General features: G+C 38.0%; 1 protein-coding gene across 1 annotated transcript; it reads right to left on the bottom strand.

The window, feature by feature from the left end:
• Window positions 1–740: 740 nt before the first annotated feature.
• On the bottom strand, window positions 741–8667 carry GCK72_021337 (uncharacterized protein; the record flags this gene model as incomplete). The annotated part of the gene is made up of 4 exons (XM_053734194.1): window positions 741–1028; window positions 1556–2260; window positions 6670–7019; window positions 8526–8667. The coding sequence occupies 4 exons, from the start codon at window positions 8665–8667 to the stop codon at window positions 741–743; spliced, it is 1485 nt and encodes a 494-aa protein (XP_053583107.1).
• Window positions 8668–24599: the final 15932 nt, after the last annotated feature.

Raw genomic sequence — 24599 nt, 5'->3', positions numbered from 1 at the left:
CCCAAGAGAAACTTGAGATCCTGGATCCGACTACAGTAACCCAGAGAGTCTAGGATCCAGCTACAGTAACCCGGGAAGCTACGATCCTATGGATCCGACTACAACCGCATTTTCAGGTACAGTAACCCTAGAATTCCGTTACAGTACCCCAAAAGCTAAGATAATGGATCTATCTACCGTAACCCCGGATCCTGGATCCAAAAATCCTAAAAATTTCAAGAAACAATTCCAAAGTTCTACAAATTTATTCTTTCCGTTTTTCAAAAATCTTTCAAAAAATAAGAAGTGAAGCTGCTGAAAACTACTTGTGTTCGGGTGGGGATGTGGGGGGAAATGTATGAAACACGAAACATGTAGTGAATTGCGGTCTACGAGTAATTATATATAGAGATAGAAGAAATAGCTGAAAAATTATAGAACAGGATCGGAGGAATACTAAATTTTCTACGGAATGTTTCGAATACATTTCAGTTGAGACTACAGTAATCCTACAAAAATCCGGGGGGAAGAGTCCTAGAAGCTAGAATTGGTACAAAGATATATCCAACATATTACAGTATAGAACGTGGCTAAAAGAGAAAAGGAACCACCAGTGGTGTCTAAAAATGAATGGAAAAAGAAGAAGAATCTATATATACAGGAAAAAGAGAAAAAGAGCTGAAAATTACAGACAAAAAAGGGAAAAAGGTTGGATCTAGATCTAAAATAAATTTTTTTCAAAAATTCAAAATTGACTGAAATTAAGCCTGATTGAGTGTCGAGACCGGCGTATTCGCCCACAACTTGTCCAAATCCCTCATCAACATTTTCATCGTGTCGTCGTCGACCATATCGTCGATCATTGGCGTCGCCACGCCCATCGGCTGCTGATTCTGACTGCCGACGAGCAACGGATTCTGAACTCGTTTCGACGGTTTGATTGGTGAGAAGAGCGAACAACTGCGGAACGAATTCCACGATTCTTTCATCGGACTTTGCGATGATTGTGGTGGTGGTGGCATTGTGTAGGTGTTGAAGTTGATTGGTGTCTGAAAAATGGGGGAAATTTTTTTTTTCAAAAAAATCCAAAAATCCTTTTTCTTCCCCAAATTTTGAAAATCCGGGGAAGAAAAAAGAAAAAGAGATTCTGAATCAAAATTTGTGGATTCTGAATGAGTACACTCATATTAGACAGAAAAATCTCTTTTTTTATCTTCTTTTTTCTTCCCCGGATTTTGAAAATCTGGGGAAGAAAAAAGAAAAAGAGATTCTGGAGTGAAATTCAACTTGTCTCACTGAACGTCATCATTATTCACAATCTCGACCGATTCTGAATCCGAAAAATACTCAAAATCCAAAATCCCAAAATCCTTTTTCTTCCCCGAATTTTGAAAATCCGGAGAAGAAAAAAGAAGAACGAAAAAGAGATTTTTCGCTATATTCTGTTTCTAGAATCTAGAATCTAAAACTTTTGGTTCACAATCTCTTTTTTCTTTCTCAGATTTTGAAAATTTTCAAAATCCTGGGAAGAAAAAAGAAGAGATTTTCTTCGTCAAAAATTCATCAGAATCCTCACCTTCTTCTCTCCTCCATTCAAATCTGCCAACATCGCATCAAACAACGCCGCCGTCGAGTTCATCGGCGCATTCTCCATCGTCGACGTCGGCGACACCGCCTTCTGCTCCAATTTCAACGCCGACGGACGTTGAATCGGATTGAACATCGGATCCGCCGAATTGAACAATTCTGCGAATGTAGTCGTCGTCACGGAATCTCCACAAATCGACGACGCCGTCGAATCTCCCCGTGCGGATTCAGATGTAGTCGTCGTGGTAGGTGTCGTCGAGAGGACTTCAGAATCCGGCTGCTTTACCGTATTCCGTGGGAATTGACCACGAGCCAGTGCTGCTCCATAAGAAGACGTCGGTTGTTGAGGATGACGTGGCATGGATTCTGGAGCCTGATGACGTTGCGAGTAGGGACGTGTGATTCCAGCGGGGACTGACGCGGACACCGGTTTATTCGGCTGTCGTCTCTTCCATCCGTCAACTGACGCCATCTCGTAGAAGAAGCCGTCAGAACTTGGATCATAATATCTCATCGTTGGATTATTCATTTGTGGAGCTCCAGATGCTCCAGAAGGGGGCGGAGTCTGCGGGATCATTTGAGATTGTTGAAGTTGGAAGGCGTGTTGGAGGAAGGCGGCTTGTGCGGCGGCTGCTTGAGCCGCGAGCAGTTGATTGTACTTGCCCGGACCGTTTACACTCATATGGGCCACTTCCTGAAAGAAAAATTCGGGGTTTTTGGAATTTTAAAATTTGCGGAAGAAAACAAGATTTTGAATCAAAAGTTTTAGATTCAGGTTTAGTTTAGCTGTTTTAGTTGGTATTGGGCCGAAAATCTCGTTTTTGTCTTCTTTTTTCTTACCCAGATTTTGAAAATTTGGGGAAGAAAGAAGGATTTTCGGATTTTGAAAAATATTGAAATTCCTGGAATGAAAAAGAGATTCTGAATCAAAAATTGTGGATTCTGATTCAGCTGAGTCATTTAAAACAGAATATGGTGGAAAATCTCTTCTCTGGAATTTCAACATTTGGGGAAGAAAAAAGGTTTTTCGGATTTTTTTTGGAATTTTCAAATTTTTCCGAAAATTTCAAGTTCTCCTCGAATTTCAGTCTTTTTTCGAGATGTCGGTCTTCTCCGGATTCTTGACTTTCCCAGATTTCTAGTCTAACTCGGATTTTAGGTCTTCCCCGGATTTTGAAAATTTTTGAAAATCCTGGAAAGAAAAAAAGAGATTCTGAATCAAAAGTTGTAGATTCTGGTTTAGTTTAGCTGTTTTAGTTGGTATTGGGCTGAAAATATCTTTTTCGTTCTTCTTTTTTCTTCCCCAGATTTTGAAAATTTGGGGAAGAAAAAGGATTTTCAGATTTTCGAAATTCGGGGAAGAAAACAAGATTTTGAATCAAAAGTTATAGAATCTAGTTTAGTTCAGTTATAAAAGTAAGGATATTCTCAAAAATCTCTTTTTCGTTCTTCTTTTTTCTTCCTCATACTTTGAAAATCCGGGGAAGAAAAAAGGATTTTCGAATTTCGGATTTTGAGTCTTTTTCGGATTCAGAATCGGTAAAAATTGTGGAAAATGATCTAGTTTAGACAGATAAGTGGAATTTGTCTCCAGAATCTCTTTTTCTTTTCTCTTCTCCAGATTTTCAAAATTCGGGGAAGTAAAAAGAAGAATGAAAAAGAGATTTTAGAGTCAATCCTCACTTTCAGAGGTCATCTATTTCGGAATCTCTTTTTCTTCCCTGAATTTCTGAAAATCCGGAGAAGAAAAAAGAAGAAAAAGGCGATTTTTTGATACAAATTGCACTTAAAATCCCCTTTTTCAGATGTTTTTTCCCTTTTTCTCCCTTTTTCTCCATTTCGCACGTTCCAAATGTTATTGTTTTGTTTTCGTGTCCATTCTCTAACATAAGCTTCTTCTTCTTTTTGGACAACGACCACGACGCACTTGTCATTACGAGAAAAAAACGAGATCAAAACAACTTTTTCCACTATTTTTCTTCTTCTTATGTGTGTTCAACTGGACCCGAGTAGAACATTTGAGAAAAAAGAAGAGAGATGGAACACGTTTGATTGAAAGAGAGAGAGAGATGAAGAGAAAAGAGAGAAAAAAAGGGAAAAAGTTGAGAGAAAAACTGAAAGACTAGAATTCTGGGGAAGACAAGAATCAAAGAATCCGGAGAAGACCGAAATCTAGAAAAAGACTGAAGACAACGGAATTCCGGTAAAAAATTTCAAATTTTCGAAAAAAAAAGGGAGAAATCCGAAAATAATTTTTTCTTCCCCAAATTTTGAAAACTCGGAGAAGAAAAAAGAAGAACGAAAAAGAGATTCTGGAGTACATCCTCACTTTTAGAGGTCATATATATCAGAATCCACAACTTTTGATTCAGAATCTCTTTTTTTCTTTCCAGGATTTTCAAAAATTTTCAAAATCCGGGGAAGATCTAAAATCCGAGTTAGACTAGAAATCTGGGGAAGACAAGAATCCGGAGAAGACCGACATCCCGAAAAAAGACTGAAATTCGAGGAGAACTTGAAATTTTCGGAAAAATTTGAAAACTCCAAAAAAATCCGAAAAACCTTTTTTCTTCCCCAAATGTTGAAATTCAGAGATTTTCCACCATATTCTGTTTTAAATGACTCAGCTGAATCAGAATCCACAATTTTTGATTCAGAATCTCTCTTTTTCTTTCCAGGAATTTCAATATTTTTCAAAATCCGAAAATCCTTCTTTCTTCCCCAAATTTTCAAAATCTGGGGAAGAAAAAAGAAGACAAAAAAGAGATTTTTCGCTGTATTTTCTTCCCTGGATTCTCTTTTTTTTTCCATTTTCATTAGTCTCATAGCTCTATTCAGAAGCTTCTCATCATCATCGTGATGCCTCCAGAAGCCACATGACCGCTACATGATGACACACTTGACCTCTTCTTCTTCTTCTTCTTCTTTTTCTTCTTTTTCAAAAAAGAGAAAAAGAGAAAAAAAGAAGAAGAAAAACAAGAGAGTCTGTTCATTTTCTCGTGATGTTTTTGTGTCCTCTGGGAGGGCGGAACCGGGTATTCAGAGAATTCAAAAAGAAGAGGTGAGTCATCTAGATTCCAAGAATTCTGAATCTTTTCTAAAAATGGCTGAAATTACAAGAATTTCGAAAAAAAAATTGAAAAATTCGAAATCCGAAAATCCTTTTTTCTTCCCCGAATTTTCGAAAATCCTGAGAAGAAAAAAGAAGAACGAAAAAGAGATTTTTGAGAATATCCTTACTTTTATAACTGAACTGAACTAGAATCTATAACTTTTCATTCAAAATCTTGTTTTCTTCTCCAAATTTCGAAAATCCGAAAAACCTTTTTTCTTCCCCAGATTTCCTAAAATACGGAGAAGAAAAAAGAAGAACGAAAAAGAGATTTTTCATTGTATTATGTTTCTAGAATCTAGAATCTAAAACTTTTGGTTCAGAATCTCTTTTTTCTTCTCCGAATTTTCAAAATCCGAAGAAGAGATTTTTCACCATATTCTTCATTTGCGGAATCAGAATCCACAACTTTTGATTCTGAATCTCTTTTTTCTTCCCCAGATTTTGAAAAATTTTGAAAATCTGAGGAAGAAAAAAGAAGACCCCTTTTTCAGAATTCAAAGAAGAAAAAAGAGCATTCTGACCACCGCTGAGAGCTCCAAAGTGCTCTTTTCTCTATTTCTCTCTTCTCTCTCTCATTTCCCATTTAAGGAGAAAAAGAAGTCCTCAGAGTACAAATTCAGGACTTCAGATGACCTCTCATGGATCTAGAAGGATCTAGAAGAAGCAGAAATAGAGCAATGACTCAAATGGCTAGAGACCAAAATTCTCAGGATGAATTCAGAGAATTAGAATTGTCATCATCGTCTAGAAGAGTGTTGTGAAATATTTAGAAAGAAGAAGATGACAAAAAAATAGACTAAAATCCGGAATTCTAGGAAAAAAGACTCAACATTTGAAAAAATCCGAAAATCCTTTTTTCTTCCCCAAATTTTCAAAATCAGGAGAAGAAAAAAGAAGAACGAAAAAGAGATTTTTGAGTCAATTTCTATTTTTTTTTAGCTACTAAACTAGAATCTAGAATTTCTGATTCAAAATCTCTGTTTCTTCCCCGAATTTTGAAAAATCGAAGAAGACCCGAAATTCGAGGAAGACTCAAATTCTGGAGTAGACAAGAATCCAAGGAAGACCAGAGTCCGGAAAAGACTCAGAATATGATAAAGATCTAAAATCCCAACAAAAAAAGACTGAACATTTGAAAAAATCCGAAAATCCTTTTTTCTTCCCCTAATTTTGAAAATCCGGAGAAGAAAAAAGAAGACAAAAAAAAAGAGATTTTCTGCTGTATTCTGTCTGATAAAACTGTTCTCATTCAGAATCCACAATTTCTGATTCAAAATATCTTTTTCTTCCCCAAATTTTGAAAAAATTCGAAAATCCTTTTTTTCTTCCCCAAATTTTCAAAATCCGGAGAAGAAAAAAGAAGACATTTTCGGGCCAATACCAACTTTTATAGCTGAACTGAATTCGAATCAAGAATTTCTGATTCAAAATCTCTTTTTCTTCCCCGAATTTTCAAAATCCCAAAATCCTTTTTCTTCCCCAAATTTTCAAAATCCGGAGAAGAAAAAAGAAGACATTTTCGGGCCAATACCAACTTTTATAGCTGAACTGAATTCGAATCTAGAATTTCTGATTCAGAATCTCTTCTTCTTCCCCAAATTTTGAAAAAATCCGAAAATCCTTTTTTTCTTCCCCAAATTTTGAAAATCCGAAGAAGAAAAAAAAAAGGGATTTTCTGCTTTATTCTGTCTGATAAAACTGTTCTCATTCAGAATCCACAATTGTTGATTCAAAATATCTTCTTCTTCCCCAAATTTTGAAAAAATTCGAGAATCCTTTTTTCTTCCCCAAATTTTGAAAATCCGGAGAAGAAAAAAGAAGACATTTTCGGGCCAATACCAACTTTTATAGCTGAACTGAATTCAGAATCCACAATTGTTGATTCAGAATCTCTTCGTTTTCCCCAAATTTTGAAAAAATTCGAAAATCCTTTTTTTCTTCCCCAAATTTTCAAAATCCGGAGAAGAAAAAAGAAGACATTTTCTCACCTGATCCTTCCCTCCTTTGTGTACCGCCGCATTCGGCTGTCTCCTTCTCCATCCTTTCGCTCCATTCTGCTCATAATAGTATCCATCGGTAGCCACATCATAGAACCAGTACTCCTCGGCTCCAGAAGCCGCCGTCGGCGCTCCAGATGACGTGGCGCCTCCAGAAGTGACTGGTGGTGGCGGAGCACCGTCTTCCGACGATTCGCTCATCGCCTGTGACGACGTGAAGCCTTCTTTACGGGCGGCGCCGTGTCCCGACAACGTTTTCCGAAATTTCTTGTACTTTTTCTGCTGTTGTTGACCTTGTTGGGTGTAGAAGTTGACGCCAGATGACGTGGCGGTTTTGGATTCTGAAAAAAGAAGGATTCAGAAGAAAATTTGAAAAATCCGAAAAACCTTTTTCTTCCCCGAATTTTCAAAATCCGGGGAAGAAAAAGAACGAAAAAGAGATTTTTTGATTCTGGAAAGTTGGGATTCTGAAAAATGAAGGATTCAGAAGTCATATGATGACAATAAACAAGGAACTTGGACTAAGAATAAGGAAAAGAAGAAAATGATGATCGACATCGGCCAAAAGCCTGTCTTCTTCTTCTTCTTCTTCTTTTTTTGGTATAAGACCACCCACTTCCAATTGGAAAAAGAAGAAGAAGAAGAGAAATAGAGAAAAAGAGGAAAAAAGACGATCATTCGAAACTTTTTATGATCTGAAAAGTGGCGTGGTGGTAGAAAACTTGTTTTTTTTCTTTTTTTGGGAAGAAAAATATGAAAAATTGGAAAAAAAAACCGCTTTCTTCCCCGAATTTTGAAAATCTGGGGAAGAAAAAAGAAGAACGAAAAAGAGATTTTTGGCTCAATCCTCATTTTTAGAGGTAATCTATATCAGAATTCACAATTTTTGATTCAGAATCTCCTTTTTTCTTTCCAGAATTTTCGAAAATTTTTTAAATTTTCAAAATCCGGGGAAGACCTAAAATCCGAGTTAGACTAGAAATCTGGGAAAGTCAAGAATCCGGAGAAGACCGACATCCCGAAAAAAGACTGAAATTCGAGGAGAACTTGAAATTTTCGGAAAAATTTGAAAATTCCAAAAAAATCCGAAAAACCTTTTTTCTTCCCAAATGTTGAAATTCCAGAGAAGAGATTTTCCACCATATTCTGTTTTAAATGACTCAGCTGAATCAGAATCCACAATTTTTGATTCAGAATCTCTTTTTCTTTCCAGGATTTTCAAAAAATTTTCAAAATCCGAAAATCCTTCTTTCTTTCCCAAATTTTCAAAATCTGGGTAAGAAAAAAGAAGACAAAAAAGAGGTTTTTCGCTGTATTTTCTTCCCTGGATTCTCTTTTTTGGGAAGAAAAATATGAAAAATTGGAAAAAAAATCCTTTTTCTTCCCCAAATTATCAAAATCTGGGGAAGAAAAAAGAAGAACGAAAAAGAGATTTTTGGCTCAATCCTCATTTTTAGAGGTAATCTATATCAGAATTCACAATTTTTGATTCAGAATCTCTCTTTTTCTTTCCAGGATTTTCAAAAATTTTCAAAAATTTTCAAAATCCGGGGAAGACCTAAAATCCGAGTTAGATTAGAAATCTGGGAAAGACAAATATCCAGAGAAGGCCGTTAATACAAAATCAGACTGAAATTATATAAAAAACGGAATTTTCGAAAAAAAAAGTTCAAAATTTTGAGAAATCCGAAAATCCTTTTTCTTCCTCAAATTTTCAAAATCTGAGGAAGGAAAAAGAAGAACGAAAAAGAGATTTTTTGATGTATTCTGTTTCTAGAATCTAGAATCCCCAGTTTTTGATTCAGAATCTCTTTTTCTTCCCCGAATTTTCAAAAAAAAAAACTGACCATCCGACGAGCTTCCACGTCTTCCTTGTCCATTTTCTCCATTTTCTCCGCCGCCATTCTTCAGAATATCGTTATCCATAAACCACGCGAGGGTTTTTGTTCCACGAGCCGGCGGCATTCCTGCTGGAGTCGACCGTATCATATGATGATGGGTTAGTAGTAGTTGAGTTGATTTTCTGGAAAAAACGGAAGAATTGGAAGAATTTGGGGAAGGAAAAAGAAGAAAAAAGAGATTTTTGAGTAAAAAAGAAGGAAAAGGAAGAAAAAAGAGATTTTTGAGTAAAAAAGAAGGAAAAAGAAGAAAAAAGACTGAAAATTTTCAAAAAATCTAAAAAAGACCTTTTCTTCCCCGGATTTTGAAAATTCGGAGAAGAAAAAAGAAAAACGAAAAAGAGATTCTGGAGTCAATTCTCACTTTTAGAGGTCATCTATATTAGAATCCACAACTTTTGATTCAGAATCTCCCTTTTTCATTCCAGAATTTTGAGAAATCCGAAAATCCTTTTTCTTCCCCGAACTTTCAAAATCTGGGGAAGAAAAAAGAAGAGATTTTTGGGTCAAAAAAAGAAGAAAAAAGACATTTTCAGATCGAAAAAGGGAAAAAGAAGAGGGTTTTATGTCAAAAAATCAAGAAAAAAGACATTTTCCTCTCAAAAAAACCGTCAAAAATGCTATTTCTGAGCATTTCTGAGAACGGAATGATGATGAGCAAAGCTCAAACACCCCACTGGTCGGTCAAGAAGGGAAAAAAGAAGAGATAAACAACAAGGAAGTGGCGGAGAGATTTAGACGGCGCAAAAAACGGAAAAATCTTCTCTTTTTTCCATTAAAAATGTCAAAAATTGACTAAAAACTAGGCGTTTTTCGCCTAAAAATGAGCTGGAGAACGACTGAATGAGTCCGGCGGTTGGGGACCAAATAGTCCAAGAGGCTCCGCCCCCTTTTTGCCCTTTTTCTCACAGCACAGTGAGAGAGAGAGAGGAAGAGAACACACACACACACAGCTGTCGTCCCCTGTGGATGGACTTGAACTGATGGAAAAGAAGAAAAAGGGGAAAAATAGCGGGGTGGTCAAAGATCCAATGTGCAGATCAAAAAGTTTTTTGTAGATCAAAACTTGAAAATGATCGTAAAATGACATTTTTCGGGGCAAAAGTTTGTCTAGAATTCGTTTGATCTACACAAACTGAACATTTCAAAAAAAAAAAACCGAAATTTCGCATTTTCAGAGCGAAAATGCTATAATTTATGCTTTTGGTAACCTGAAGTTACAGCAAAATTTTGATATTTCGATTTTTTAGAGTCTGGCGCACATTTGGCGCGTTTTTGTCTTGTATTTTCTCTTTTTTAGAGTCAAAAACGTTGACTTTTTCATATCAAAAGAGCATCTGGCGCACCTTTGACGCGTTTTATGGTCAAAAACGGCGAAAATTCCGGTTTTCAGGTCGAAAATTATTGGCTGGTGCTCTTTTGACGCGTTTTTCTGACGGAAACGGCTCAAATTTCATGGTTTTGTCTTGAATTCGCTCTTTTTCAGAGTCAAAAATGTCGACTTTCCATATCAAAAGAGCATCTGGCGCACCTTTGACGCGTTTTTACGGTTGAAAACGGCTCAGGGCTCGAATTTGAGCATCTGGCGCACTTTAGACGCGTTTGGACCAAAATTTCTACTTTTTCGGGTCAAAACGACTCAGAGACACGAAAATTGAGGTGTTAATTGGCCAATTAGCACACTCCTCTACCGTAATCTCAATCAATCTCGATAAGAAAAGTCCAATTTTCTCGTCAATGTTCGACTAGATCTCTGTCTCTCTAGATCTATGTCTCGAGATAAGCCTGGAGCAACTAATCAAAGTCATGTCAGCTGTGTTGGAAAAAGGGAATTTCAGAGAAAACGAAGCGAAATGACGCACACGAATTCGTGTCCTTTTTCTATAAAGGAGACGGCAGGTGGGGAGAGATGTGTGTAATAAAGTAATAAAAAGAAGCAAGCAAGCGTTCTCTTTTCATTTCCTTTTTCAACATTCATTCGCATTCCCCCTATTCAATACCACACCGCCTCTATAAAAGGCGGGTTTTAGTACCTATACACAGGCGGTATGGTGGAAACAACGAGAATCGTCGAGATGAGATTCAGAAGACAATAGAAATCATCTGATGACGTGGCATGCATTAATCACATAATGAGTCACACATCAATTATGCGGGATTACTATATGTGACATTGTGTGTGTGTAGTGGGTGGTGAAGGGGGAACAAAGGGGAAAGGATTCTGAAGCCGACAGAATCTGAAGGTGAGATTAGGCAGGTGGATAGGAGCTATAGATGGACAGATTATGAAAATCGGAAATTTGAAAGCTGAGATCCAGGATACTGGATTCGAAAGCTTTTTAAAAAATCAAAAAATTCGACTTTTCAGATCATCTGGCGCACCTTTGACGCGTTTTAATGGTCAAAAACGGCTCAAAATCACCGGATCTTGACTAGAATACGAGTTTTGCGAATTCCAGAATCTAAAATGCGAGATTTTGAGCATAGAATCAGAAATCCGAAATCCAAGGAATCTGGAGACAAGATTTAGGCTTCTTGAATTCTAGATTCAGAAGCCGGATTTTCAGATTCCGAGAATTTCGATTCAAAATCATAAAATCATGGATTCTGGATTTCGATCGTTAGATTCAGAATCTGGCGCACCTTTGACGCATTTTAGGATCAATTTTCATGGTTTTTGTCTTGGATTCACCTTTTTCAGAATCAAAACTTGAGCATCTGGCGCACCTTTGGCGCGTTTTAATGGTTAAGAACGGCAAGCGATGTGGGCTCGAAGAATCGAAAATTTCGGTTTTTCTGTCACAATTCCTGATTCTGGCGCACCTTTGACGCGTTTTTGAACCGAAATTTCGACTTTTTCCGATCAAAACGAAGTCAAGATTCTGAATCCAAGATCCAGGAGCCTAGAATCAGTCAACTGGATTCTGAATCCGCAAACCAAAATCTAGGATTCCGGGGTCAAAAACGGTTGTCAAAACTCGCTAGCAAAATTGACACAGTATCTGCTGCTGCTGCAGGTCTCCGCAGACAGATGGATCCGGGGATTACCCTCTCGTCGTGTGTCGAGACATGACATCTGGCCATCCCCCCCACCATCTCCAAAAACGTACTAGTACAAACACAAATACAGAAATTTGGAAGGTGGAGACGAGACGACGAGAATGTTTGTGTTAGCGACAGGTGGTCGGGTTGGGATGGGAATGGAAAAAAAAAACGAGAGTGTCATAGTGACAAATATGTACACTCTCATTCATAATGCTCTCCGTAAATGTTATTCTGGGAAAATAACATCGGAAAATCGAAAAAAAAAACCGAATAAAACGGTGTTTGAGAAGCGAAAAACAGCGAAAATTCCGTTTTTGTATACGAAACTTTTCATCTGATTTTTCAATCACGTGAAATTCAGATGATAACTTATCATATTGATAAGGGAACAGTTTTTGTTCTCTCTCCGACAAAACGTGCGAGGCGAAAAATGACTGCTGCCCGTCAAAAGTGGGCGGAGCCTCCTCCCTTTTCTGGAAGAAGCCGAGAGCACATGAGCATGTGCACAAAGTGGGCGGAGTCGCACAGCACTTTTAGTCTAATGAAAAAAAGTTGTGTTGCATCAGAAGACGTCGTCATATCTCTCTTTTCGTTTTTTTCCCGATTTTTTATGAGGAATATAAGAGATAGAGAAGAAGAAGACAGGTGACACTTTTTGAACTAGTTCTTCCTTCATCTTCTTGTTTCGAAAAGAAGAAGAAGACGTGGAAGGGGCGTGGTCACCAGGGACGTGTCGAACGGAAATTCCAAAACTACCTGGCGCACCTTTGACGCGTTTTTATGTTCAAAAACAGCTCAAAATCTGGGGATCTGGACTCGACATGATTATAACCGAAATTATCGGTTTTTATTGTCTGGCGCACCTTCGACGCGTTTTAGGCTCAATTTTCAATGTTTTTGTCGAATTCGCCGTTGTTCAGAGTTAAAAAAGTCGATTTTTCACATCAAAAAAGCATCTGGAGCACCTTTGGCGCGTTTTTAGGGGGAAATGGCTCACAATCAGGGAATCTTTATACCAAAATTCTTGTCTGGCGCACCTTTGACGCGTTTTTGGATCGAAATTTAGACTTTTTCGGGTCAAAAAGACTCAAAAAACATGCCATTTCCACGTCGGAGACACTAAAATTGAGGTGTTAATTGGCCAATTAGCACAATCCTTGGGAAAATCGATTTTTTAGCCTTTTTGAGGGCCGAAAACTGTCCGGAATTGCTTAAAACTTATTCAGACTTAGTTTTTGAGATTTTAGACCGATTTTCAGCTTTTCAGGCGCTGAAAATGGCTCTAAGCGGCTCCGAACTCGTTTTTTGGGTTTTGTTTTGAAGCAAAACTCTCCAAAACGTGTAAAAACTAATCAAGGAGGCCAAAAATCAAAAAAAAAACTGGTGATTTCTGACCAAGTTTTTCAGCTTTTTCAGCTTAATCACTCTCCTCGAGCACAATTTTTTGTGTCTCACTTCCTCTTGGTCACCACTGCCTCCAAAATAGAGATTAGAGTTGGAGTGACCAAGCAGGGGGAGGAGAAGAAAAACGGAATAACATCTCAATTATTTTTCTTCTTTTTTTTCCTTTTTTGCAGGAAGAAAATAAGAAAAAAGAAGACGTGCTAAGCCATTATCACAAATGTGTGATATGTAAATATTAAATATATTTGCACCTGCTCTCCATATGACCCGAATGGCATGGGAATGCTTATTCTAGGTGTCATGAGGTGTTTTTGGCTGAAATTGGCTGAAATTTTCAGCCAAAATGATTGAAAACTCGAATTTTTCGGCCATGTGGTCGACGAACGACGAATTCTAGTAAGTACACGGTGGTCTTTGAACAGTTGCCGATACGAGATGGGACGCAACTATTAAAGTTAAATGACGCATGTACAGTACACTACAGTATCAATGATTCAGGATGTCAGAAGTCATCTGAATCTGAAATCAGCAGAATCCGATTCCAGAAGATTCCAATTTTCAGCCTTTTTTTCAGATAGTAATACCTGACTCTATAGTGACAAACTAGAAATTGAATCGAACTAATCAAAAATCATTCTACAAACACCCGGGGGGGAGACCACACCCACGACGGTAATCGGAGGAACATGTTGTAGCCAACAGGGTGGGAGGCAATTAGAGGAGAGAATTGGATTCTGGAGGAAATTTGGAGGAGGAAAATGAAAAAAAAAACTCATTTTTGAAGTTTCAGACCGATTTCAGAATCCAGAATCCACAATCTAGACGGTCTAATTCCAATTTTTGACTATGGAAACCCTCAAAGTCGGCTTCTGACCGGATTTTCGGGATCTAACGCCGCTAGTATCGGATTTAGACTCATGAAACTGAGATCCATGAACCAAATCATTCTCACTCCAAAAGTTGACTTATGAAGTTTCCAGATCAATTACAGACGCTAGAAACCCTGAAAATCCATCCAAAACCTCCAAAAAAAAAGACGTTTCCGAGTATTTTCAGCGTTTGGAAAAACTAAAAATCGGTCTAAAATCAATCACAAAAACTGTGAGTGAGAACTTCTGGAACTTCTGGATGGTTTTAGGCCCACAGAATTACTGAAAATTGAACAATGTGACCATTTTCAGCACTATTTTTTTTAAAACTTTAATTCTAAGCACATGTTTTGGCATGTAAAACATCAAAAATTATTGTTTCTGACAGTTTCAGACTTTAAAAACGTCCTAAATCGGTTTAGATCCACGAAATTAGGATTGAGGCCACTTGAAATTACTCCAGGAGCTCAAAAATCCGACTATATCCGTCTAGATCCATCTAATTCAAGTTTCAGACTCAAAAACTTCAGAATCCCGTCAAACGGACGTTTCAGATTCAAAAAATCAGGCGTCTGGCGCACCTTTGGCGCGTTTTCATGATCAAAGAAGGATCAAAATTATGGGCTCCAATTTAGACATGACTATAGCCGGTAATTTCGATTTTTATGTCAAAACGATCGTCTGGCGCACCTTTGACGCGTTTTTAGATAAATTTTCAAGGTTTTTGTCGAATTTGCTCTTTTTCAGAGTCAAAAACTTCGACTTTTCATATCAAAAAAGCATCTGGCGCACACCTTTGACGCGTTTTTATGGTCAAAAACGACGAAAAGTTGGATTTTATGTCAAAACTCCATGCTGGCGCACCTCTGGCGTGTTTGGACCAAAATTTCCACTTTTCCGGGTCAAAAGACTCAAAAATGTGGCATTTCCACGTCTCGGAGACACGAAAATTGAGGTGTTAACAAAAGGCGCCATATGTCAGATTTCTGGGCATCTGGAGCCAATTTTGACCGCGTGCTACACCACCAAAAACGGTACACATCGTGATGTTTCTCACAAAACATGATTGGTGATTTGGCGATTGACGCCGTCAGTCAGTCAGGAGTAGGAGGACACCGGGCACCGACAGACACAACTAACTGATCAGTCTCCGCTCTATTTCAGTGAGAGAAATAGAGACAAACTGATTGGGAAGTTAGTGATGATTGAATCGAATCGAAAAACGAAACGAATCGATGCATCCTTCCCAAAAACGACAAAAAACTGAAGAAGGAAGAGGAAGAGAGGCGGCGGCGATGGGAGGGAAGGAAACAATATAAACTGATGTTTTGTTGACGGACGCGGACGGAGGGGAGGAGGAAGAGAAAGGTGATAAGAGTATCACACCTCGTGTCACTGCCAAATTTTGGGAAAATTTGGAGAGAGAATCCGACAAATTTCGAGAAGGAATGACGTGAAAAACAGGGTTTTTAGCTGAAAGTCACTCAAAAATAGTGTTTTTGCAGGAAAAATCACTTTTTTCGACTCGGAAATGCACTTTTACAATATGTCAGAATTTGAAGGCTGAAAATGCCGATTTCCATCAAAAATGGCTCAAAATCGTTCAAAATCGCCCAAAAAATTGCCCTTTCTGAACAAAACCGTTATAGACTAATCCCAACAGTTCAGAATTAATCCAAACGGGTTTTCAGTCATTTTTTTGGATGAAAATGGCTGAAAATCCATAAACAGTTCTCTCTTCATGGAAAAAGGGGTCGAAACCATATAACATACAAAACGCTTGCAGTGCAAACATGACCAAACCGAGTCAACATTTCGCAAATCGGAAAACGAAAAAAAACGAAATGCGGGTCGCCCGGCAAACCTGAATGATGTGACTCATCTTCTACCAGGTATAGTAGAGGGGCGGTTTACTCCTTTTCGCCGATTCGGGGGGTTTCGTAATCGTTTAGCGATTGTAAGAATGAAAGGGGAATCCTGTTGAAAATTTCCAGATTTTCAGTCAAAAATGAGCCAAGATACGATTTTCCAGTACTAGATGTAGCTGAAAATGAGATTTTCGAGGTTCTAGTCTCGGAAATTCTGAATCTTCAGGACAATTCATCTAGAATCCTCTAGAATCCTCCTTTGAGGTTCTGAATTGGGATTAACTCGAAATTTCTGAATTTTCAGATTCTTTTAGAAGTAAGAATTCAGAAATTTCGAGTTATTCCCAATTCAGAACCTCAAAGGAGGTTTCTAGAGGATTCTGGATGAATTTATCCGGAAAATTCAGAATTTTCGGAACTAGAACCTCGAAAATCTCATTTTCAACTATATCTAAACGGATCTATGCTGGAAAATCTTGTCTAGGCCATTCCCAACCTCATTTCTGACTGAAAAACCGGAAAATTTCAACAGAATTTCCTTTATTTTCGGAATCAGAATTCTCTGGAATCGAGGTACTGAATGTGAAACTTCAGAAGTTTCAGGTCAAAAACTCTACAGAATTATTCAGAATCTCCTAGATTTGGAAATTCTGATTCTGAGAGCGTTTCAGAAGACTTCCAGAATCGTCTAGATCCAAAAAATCCGAATTTCAGCCTTCCAGAAGGCTCCAGAATCTAACGACGACACTAAATGACCTCCAATTCCAAAAACTAAACGTTTTCGATATTAGACCCGACCGAGTGCCAGTGTACTTTCCGCCACCAAACCGAAAATTTTTCGGCGACGAATACATGGAGGCCAAATCGACACGACGACGTCGACGACGACAAACGAGAAAAAAACGGACGGCGCGATTTAGCGCAATGCTATTCAATTGCGCAATTTCAATCGGAAGATGATCGAAAGATTCCGAACAGATAAACGATACCGTTTTTCGTAATGTTGGGATTGAATAACCGTCCGAAATTTGAGATTTTCAGTGCTAAAATCAGAAAATTTCAGCTTTTTAGGCTCAAAATGTGATTCTGGTGGTTTCTAAGGTACAATTTTCAGCGTTTTTACGTCAAAACAAGAATGTTTGCACCCCGGGAAGCCATAGATCTGGATTTTGGGGTTTCTGATGTCAAAAACTCTGAAAATCATCATCTGGAGACTCCTGGAGGGTTCCAGATGTCAAAAACTCGAAAATTTCAGAGCTTTTTCAGCGTGAAAATACCCAAATTCGCTCTAATTGTCATCAGATGACAATTCTGAAGGAAAACTTTCGAAATCTTTCGTCATCTGATCAGACAGAACGTCTTCAGGAATTAGGCGAACGGATTAAGAAGACGTCTTCTTATTTTTCCGGGATCATCTTTTTGACCTTTTTTCTTCTCAAAACTGAAATTTTCATCTTTTTCAGACAAAAAATCCCAACTTTTCAGCATTTTCAGTCCAAAAATGGTCCAAAATTCTCAAATTTTCGAGATTCGGTTCCTGATGTTTGTACTTTTTGTTGTAGTGGCGGGTGGGTTGACGTGAGTAAACAAACAGTGTCTTAGCACCCAGGTAGGTACTATTTCTTGCGAAATAGGCGAACAATTCGAAATGTTTCGAAATGTATTCCTAATCGACCGAAAATTGGCATTTTAGGCCAAAAATAGTCATTTAAAGCCTAAAAAATGTCCATAAAGCCATTTTAGGGTAAAAAATTGTCCAAAAACGGAATTTTTGGGCCCAAAAAGCCATAAAATCGTCCAGAATCGATGGAAATTGGCATCAAGTATGCAAGGGGCACAATTTAATGAATATCTGATAGAATTCATTAAAATTCAAACAATGGGTGGAGGTGGAAGCCTCATTTGCATATAGATACGTAATGGATCTCAAAAACGGGCTAAAAATAAGTTTTTTCGCTCAAAATTGGCTCGAAAACGGAATTTTTCGACCTAGAAATCACCAAAAAACGGTCAAAATGGTATTTTTTGTGTTGTGATCAAAAAATATCTCTTGTTCCGCGAAAAAGTGATTCGTTTGGGTGGGTGGAAGTGATGAGATGAGAGAAGCCGAGTCATTTTTCCACTCTGATCAAAGAATCAGTGTTCACGTGAAGAGGAGGAAATATGGGGAGGGGAAACCGGTTTTTTGGGGGCGAAAAATGTCAAATTTTCAGCATTTTCAGTTCAAAATGCTCCAATAAACTCAATTTTTCAAGATTTGGATCGACCTAGAAGCTGAAAACGCCAAAAATAGGTGTTTCCGACGTAATTGGGTCCTGGGACGTTCTGAAACCGAGCCGTTTTGAAACCGCGATTTTCAGAATGTCCTAGATTCCAATTCTATCAGAAATACTCAAAAATTGGGCATTTCAGACATTTTCATTGGAAAATGATCCAGAAATCTCAAATTTTCAGCAGTTTCAGACAAAAAATGCTCCAAAAATCTCAAATTTTCGAGATTTGGATCGATGTAGTGTCTGAGACTGCCTAAAAATCTCAAATTTTCAGCATTTTCAGGCCAAAATGCTCCAAAAACTCAAGTTTTTGAGATTTGGATCAAATGTGGTGTCTGAAAATACCTCAAAATCTCAAATTTTCAGCATATTTCAGTCCAAAATGCTTCAGAAAACTCAAAATTTCGAGATTTGGATCTGTCTGGTGTCTGAAAATGTTCCAGGAATCTCAAATTTTCAGCACTTTCAGTCCACAAAGTGTCTTAGTAGCAAAACTCAAATTCTGACCATAAAACTGATGGAAAATGACTCCAGAAAGTGGGGAAACTGCCAATTTTTCACAGTTTTACTGAAAAATTTCGCAAATTTTCACAATTTTCAGCCAAATAAACAAGGAAATGAGCATAATAAAGTGAGCAAAACATTTCGAAATGTTTCTTGGTCTACACCACTTCTTTTTTGCTCTCCTTTTCTCAATGTGCTCTTTGAGTCACCTCCACACACACCACGCCCACTTCCTCTATCATTTCTCAACGCTTAGAGCAAAGAGAGAAAGAGACACAGAGAGTGACGAATCAAGGTGTTTCTTTCTTTTTCTATGTATCATTTCGATATGATACGAGAGAAGAAGAACAGTAACACATCGATTGTGGGGGGGCGTTTCCGGCCGAAATTGGCCAATTTTTGACGAAATTTGGTCATTTTTCGGCTAGAATTGGGGCAAAAACAAATTTCCAGTCTCGAAAATTTGAGATTTCTGGAGCATTTTTGGATTGAAAATGCTGAAAATTTGAGATTTTGAGGAGCTTTCAGTCCCCAGACCGTTTCGAATTTGAGATTTTCAAGCATTTTCAGCTCCCCAGGCCTATCCAAGTCTCGAAAATTTGAGATTTCTGTAGAATTTCGGGGCCGTTTCCAATGAAAGTTTCAGTCAAAACGACCATTTTGGCCATTTTTCATCTGTAACTGACCCATGGTCAATTTCAGTCCGAAATCTGCAGAAATCAACCAATTATTGAGCAAAAAACTAGTTTTGGTCGTATTCCTGTGAAAATTTCAGTCAAAAAAGCCAATTTTCAGGCTAAAATCTGCCAAAATGAACCAATTTTAGAGAAAAATTGGTCATTTTTCAGATAGAAAAAACCAATTTTGCCACATTTTGACGCTATTTTCAGTCTTGATAGTTCTAGGTCTACAATCAACCATTCTTGACCAATTTTTGCCCATTTTTGCCAATTTTTGGTGGCCAACGAGCCGGATATCAGTTTTTGGTCGAATCTGGACCATTTTTCGACCATTTTCAGTCAAAATTAACCAAATTTGATCTTTTTTGAGCTAGAATTGAGCAAAAACTGGTCAAATCTGGACCAATTTTTCGGGTTTTGGGGCCTTTTCAGTCACTTTCCGACTAACAAGGAGGCACAGAGGGCAATAAAACCGCCGCCCAAAAAGGGGAGAGTAAGGAAACGAAACATTTCGAAAAAATGAATGTTTCTCTCTCTCTTCACTTCCTTCCCGTTTTTCTTCTTTTCCTTCCTCTTTTCTTTTCGTCTTTCATCATATACAAAGAGAATCAGCTGTGTGTACGTTCACGTGTTCTATCTCTCTCTTTCTCCGTTTCTCCGTCTCCGTCTCTCTCTTCTCGCCTTCATTTCGGTGGTGGACATTGCTCCTTTTCAGAGCCAATGAATTCGAAATGAGTCACGTTTCTTCTTGAGAGATTTGTGGTTATTGGCTCAGAAATTGACTCGAAAATTAGCTACAGTATACCCTTTAATCGGGGAAACTCGTATAAATTCGACAAATTTTTTATGAGAGACCAATTATCGTCTATTTCTCGTTTCATGAATACATTGAGATATGGAAAATGAGGGGTCCCGAGGGAAAGAGACCGGTTGGTGACTCATTCGGCTCAAAAAAAAAGGGCGTTTCGAAATGTTCAGATCCCGGACTGAAAATCGTCAAAAAAAATGCTGAAAATTGAATTCTGAGACTCAAAATTTCCAGATTTTTAGTGTTTTCCAAGTGGAAATTACTCCAAGATCCCAGATTCAGGACATGGAGCACTAAATTTCCACATTTTGCTTTCCAAACGGTTTCGAAACGTCCCTATCGTCATTTTTAGAGTTTTTAGCTGAAAAATCATGATTTTCCGCTTGAAAACCTCCAAATTTCTATTCTTGAGGCTAAACGGTTTCGAAACGTCCCTGTGTTGAAAATCGTCATTTTTTAAAAGTTTTTAGCTGAAAAATCATGATTTTTCGCTTGAAAACCTTTGAAAATCTCAATTTTAGTTCATTTTCTGGGGTACAGTACCCAGTTTCGAGGCGTCACCGTTTCAGAACGTCCCAAATTCGAAAAAATTCGATTTTCGGTCAAAAATCCAGATTGTCAGAGCCATTCCGTGGCGTTCCTGAGCCGAAAATCGTCATTTTTTCGAGTTTTCAGAGCTGAAAAATCGTGATTTTTCACTTGAAAACATCAAAAACTCGATTTCAGCTCATTTTCAGCCAAAATTTGTTGAAATGAACCAATTTTTGAGCAAACTTGGTCTATTTTAAGCTAGAATTGACCAAAAAACTATAACTAACCCAAGGCCAATTTCAGTCCAAAATCTGCCAAAATGAACCAATTTTTGAGCAAACTCGGTCATGTTTTCAGTCTCAATTTCTCGATTCCTTCAATTCGAAAACAAAACAATCAACATTGCATTCTCTCTGTCTCTCTCTTATCACTTTTCTCCTCTATCTGTCTATCATCTGATGGTGCTAAAAGATGCAAACTCCTAGTGCACCGAATCTTTGATCCATGTCACGTGTCGGGGCGGCCGGTGGCCAGCCACCGCCGGCGCCTGTCGACGATCAAAATTATTCGAAAAGAAGGTCATAAGACACTGCGAGAGGCACCGACTAGCACACAAAAACACACACACATACAAACATAAATAAGAAGTGTGTGTGTGTGTGTACTTGGCGTCTTTCACCTTCGGGGAAACTGTAGTTTGGGGTGGGAGACGGAGACTGATAGAGATGGCACAGTGCATTATCAGCTGATAGAGTCTTGAAAAATGGAATTTTTGTGTGAAAATTCGGGGATTTTTGGGTGAAAACCCGCGATTTTTAGACAAAAAGTGGGATATTTAAGCCAAAACCCTCAATTTTCGCATAAAACCGCGATTTTCAGACGAAAATTCGGGATTTTTAAGCCAAAAACCTCAATTTTCGCTTTAAAAAAAAACGAAATTTTCACTCAAAAAGTGGGATATTTAAGCCAAAAACCGCAATTTTCAATGGAAAATTAGTGATTTTTAAGCCAAAACCCTCAATTTTAACCCAAAAACCGCTTTTTTCAACCTGATTCAATTATTTCCGTGCTCTTTGAGTCTTGTGCTCACGTTGCTCAGGCTCTTTTTCCTCATTCTCTCTTTTCAACTGGTCACGTGAGCATAGACACTCACAACATTTCCAGAGAACACCAAACATGGGAGAACGGGCGGCACAGAGAGAGAGCAGGAACAAGTGAGCACATGGAGTGGTCACATGGAAAAGAGGGTCCTTGACCAGAAATTTCGAGAATTTTATGACATTTTTCAAGGGAAAATGACAAAAAAACGGGCAAAAATTTCAGATTTCCAGATTTCGGACAGGAAAATGAGTCTGAAAACCTGGAATTTTCCGATTTTCAGGTTTTTCCATGTGGAAATGAATCCAACGGCCGGGATTCTGGAGACGGGTTCCAAGAAGATTTGCAGGGCCAAAACAAATTTTCAGAAAAAGCTGAAAATTGAATGTTGAAACTCAAAAATTTCCAGATTTTCAGATCCAAATGATCGGAATTTGTGAAATTGAGAAAAAACTGAAATTCAAGCATAGGAACTCGAAAATTTCAGATTTTCCAGAATTTTCATTCTGAGACCGAATTGAAAATCCAGAATTCAGACTTTTTCGAATTTTCCGATTTTAACTGAAAATTATCAGAAAAAGCAGACCCCTGTTTCCAGATTTTGACTTCTGCAGGTCTTCCGGACTAAAAATGATCGAAATTCGCCAAATTTGAGCTGAAAATTTTCAGAAAAGTCTCAAAATTTCAGATTTTCCAGAATTTTCATTCTGAGATCGAATTGAAAACTGTCAAATAACTGGAATTCAAGGTCCAAAACTCTCAAATTTCAGAGATTTTCAGCCAGAATGCTGTGATTTCACAGAGAAAAAAGTGACGCACTCCTAGAAGACACGTCCTAGGGACCCTCTCTCCCCTCGACCTGCTGACCACAATCTCGTGTGCTCCGTGAGCAAGTAAGTGAACATATAAGGTCACATGAGATGGAGAGAGAACGTGTTTTTCTGGAAACTCAATCTATTTTCAGCCGGCCGCCGCTGCCATAGGACTGAATGAATCAGGCACTTGATTGAATAGCCAATGGGCTCGCGGAAATTAAAATCTTCGTAAAATTTTCAGATTTTCTAGAATTTTCATTCTGAGATCGAATCGAAAATACAGATTTTGTCAAATAACTGAAATTGAAGTTCCAAAACTCTCAAATTTCAAAAATTTCAACAAAGAACCTTGAGGGAACACCAGTTTCCTCAATGTCTCTAGGTCTCTTCGAATTCCATCCATCACCAAAATGGAATTTTATAATTGGAGACGTTGACGACGTCTCCAAGGACAAGTGTCTTCTCATCAAGTACTTTTGACTTTTTTTTCGTTTTAAAGAAAAAAAAAGAGTACTTTTTAGAGAGGACATTGGAGGTCGATTATCTCCAAAATTTGAAAATTTTCTCGAATTTCAAGGTTCTGGCGGTCTAGTGGACCAGGAAATTGACCAAAATATCAGATTTTGAGGTTTTGACTCAAATCCGTCAAACTTGAGGCCAAAAACCCGAAATTTCGAATTCTGGAGGTCCCAGATTTCAAAATTCTCTTATTTTGGACTTAAATTCCTTAAATAGAGTATCAAAGTCTAAAATGCCAGACTTTGTTGGAAATTGAGGTTCCCGACCAGATTTTCAGATCTCTAGATCCAGAAATGACTCCAGATGGTCAAATTTGAGATTCCGGACTGAAAAATACAGTAAAATAGTCAAATTTAAGCTGAATTTTCAGACTTTCAGATTCTATTGTTACACGAGGAATTTCAGAGTTTAAACGACTGAAAATCATCAAAAAATGCTGAAATTTGAATTCTGAGACTCAAAATTTCCAGATTTTTAGTGTTTTCCAGATCTCTGGAGGTCTTCCTGACTAAAAACGACCAAAACTTCGTCATTTACTCAAATTTTCGTATTTTTTCGAAAAAGTACTTCCTAAGGGTCAATTCTCCCAGAAAATTCGGTTCAAACTACACCAATTTCTATTTCTCTCAAACTGGTCTCCAATGTCTCAAAAAGTCCCAATGTACTAGGCACATGACTTTCAGAGAGAGAGGGGGGGGGGGGACCCTCTTTTCTTTTTTCCGTCTTTCAGATGGAAAAAGAGAGAGCAAAATAGATGAAGCATGTGGTTGCAAGAAGAGAGAAAGTACAGTGTACTTTAAGATATTGAAGAAATGAGGAGAAAACTGGAGGAATTGGAAGCGAAAGGGACTGAAAATTTTCAGTTTCAAGCTTAAAATAGGCTGAAAATCCATGAAAAACTGCAATTTTCAGCCCGGGAGCATTCTGCACGTTTTCTGGATGAAAATCACTGAAAAATCTGGTTTTCCGATTGAAAACCAGTTCAAAAACTTAGATTTTCATATCTGGAGCTGAAAATTGGTCTAAAACGCCATGTTGACAGCTGGAGGTAAAAAAAACCGATAAAAACCCGATTTTCAGCTTAAAATTAGCTGAAAACCTCGTTTTCCGGCTGAAAATCCATAAAAACTGCAATTTTCGGCTGAGCCCAGTTTTCTGAAAGGAACTCGCCGAAAAAACTTGTTTTTCGACTGAAAACCAGTTCAAAAACTCAGATTTTCAGATCTGGAGCTGAAAATTGGTTTAAAACACAATTTTGACAGCTGGAGGTGACGAAACTGCGATATTAGCTGAAAAAACAGTCCAAACGGGTCATTTTTGGAGCAAATTTGCTTAAAAACGCACTGAAAGCGGCCAAAAAGTGATATCCACATAAGGAAGCTGAAAATCTCGTTTTTTGGCTGAAAATCCATGAAAAACTGCAATTTTCCGCCCGCGAGCATTCTGCACGTTTTCTGGAATAAAATCGCTTGAAAATCTCGGTTTCCCGCTAAAAATCCATAAAAACCGCTATTTTCTGCTCAGCCAAGTTTTCTCATAGAAAATCACTGAAAAATCAAGTTTTTCGACTGAAAACCAGCTTAAAACTCAGATTTTCCTATCTGGAAGG

Source organism: Caenorhabditis remanei, chromosome V, assembly GCF_010183535.1.
Source record: "Caenorhabditis remanei strain PX506 chromosome V, whole genome shotgun sequence".
Lineage (NCBI taxonomy): Eukaryota > Metazoa > Nematoda > Chromadorea > Rhabditida > Rhabditidae > Caenorhabditis > Caenorhabditis remanei.
Note: the sequence above shows the minus strand (reverse complement) of the source record. Positions and strands in the feature narration are given on the sequence as shown.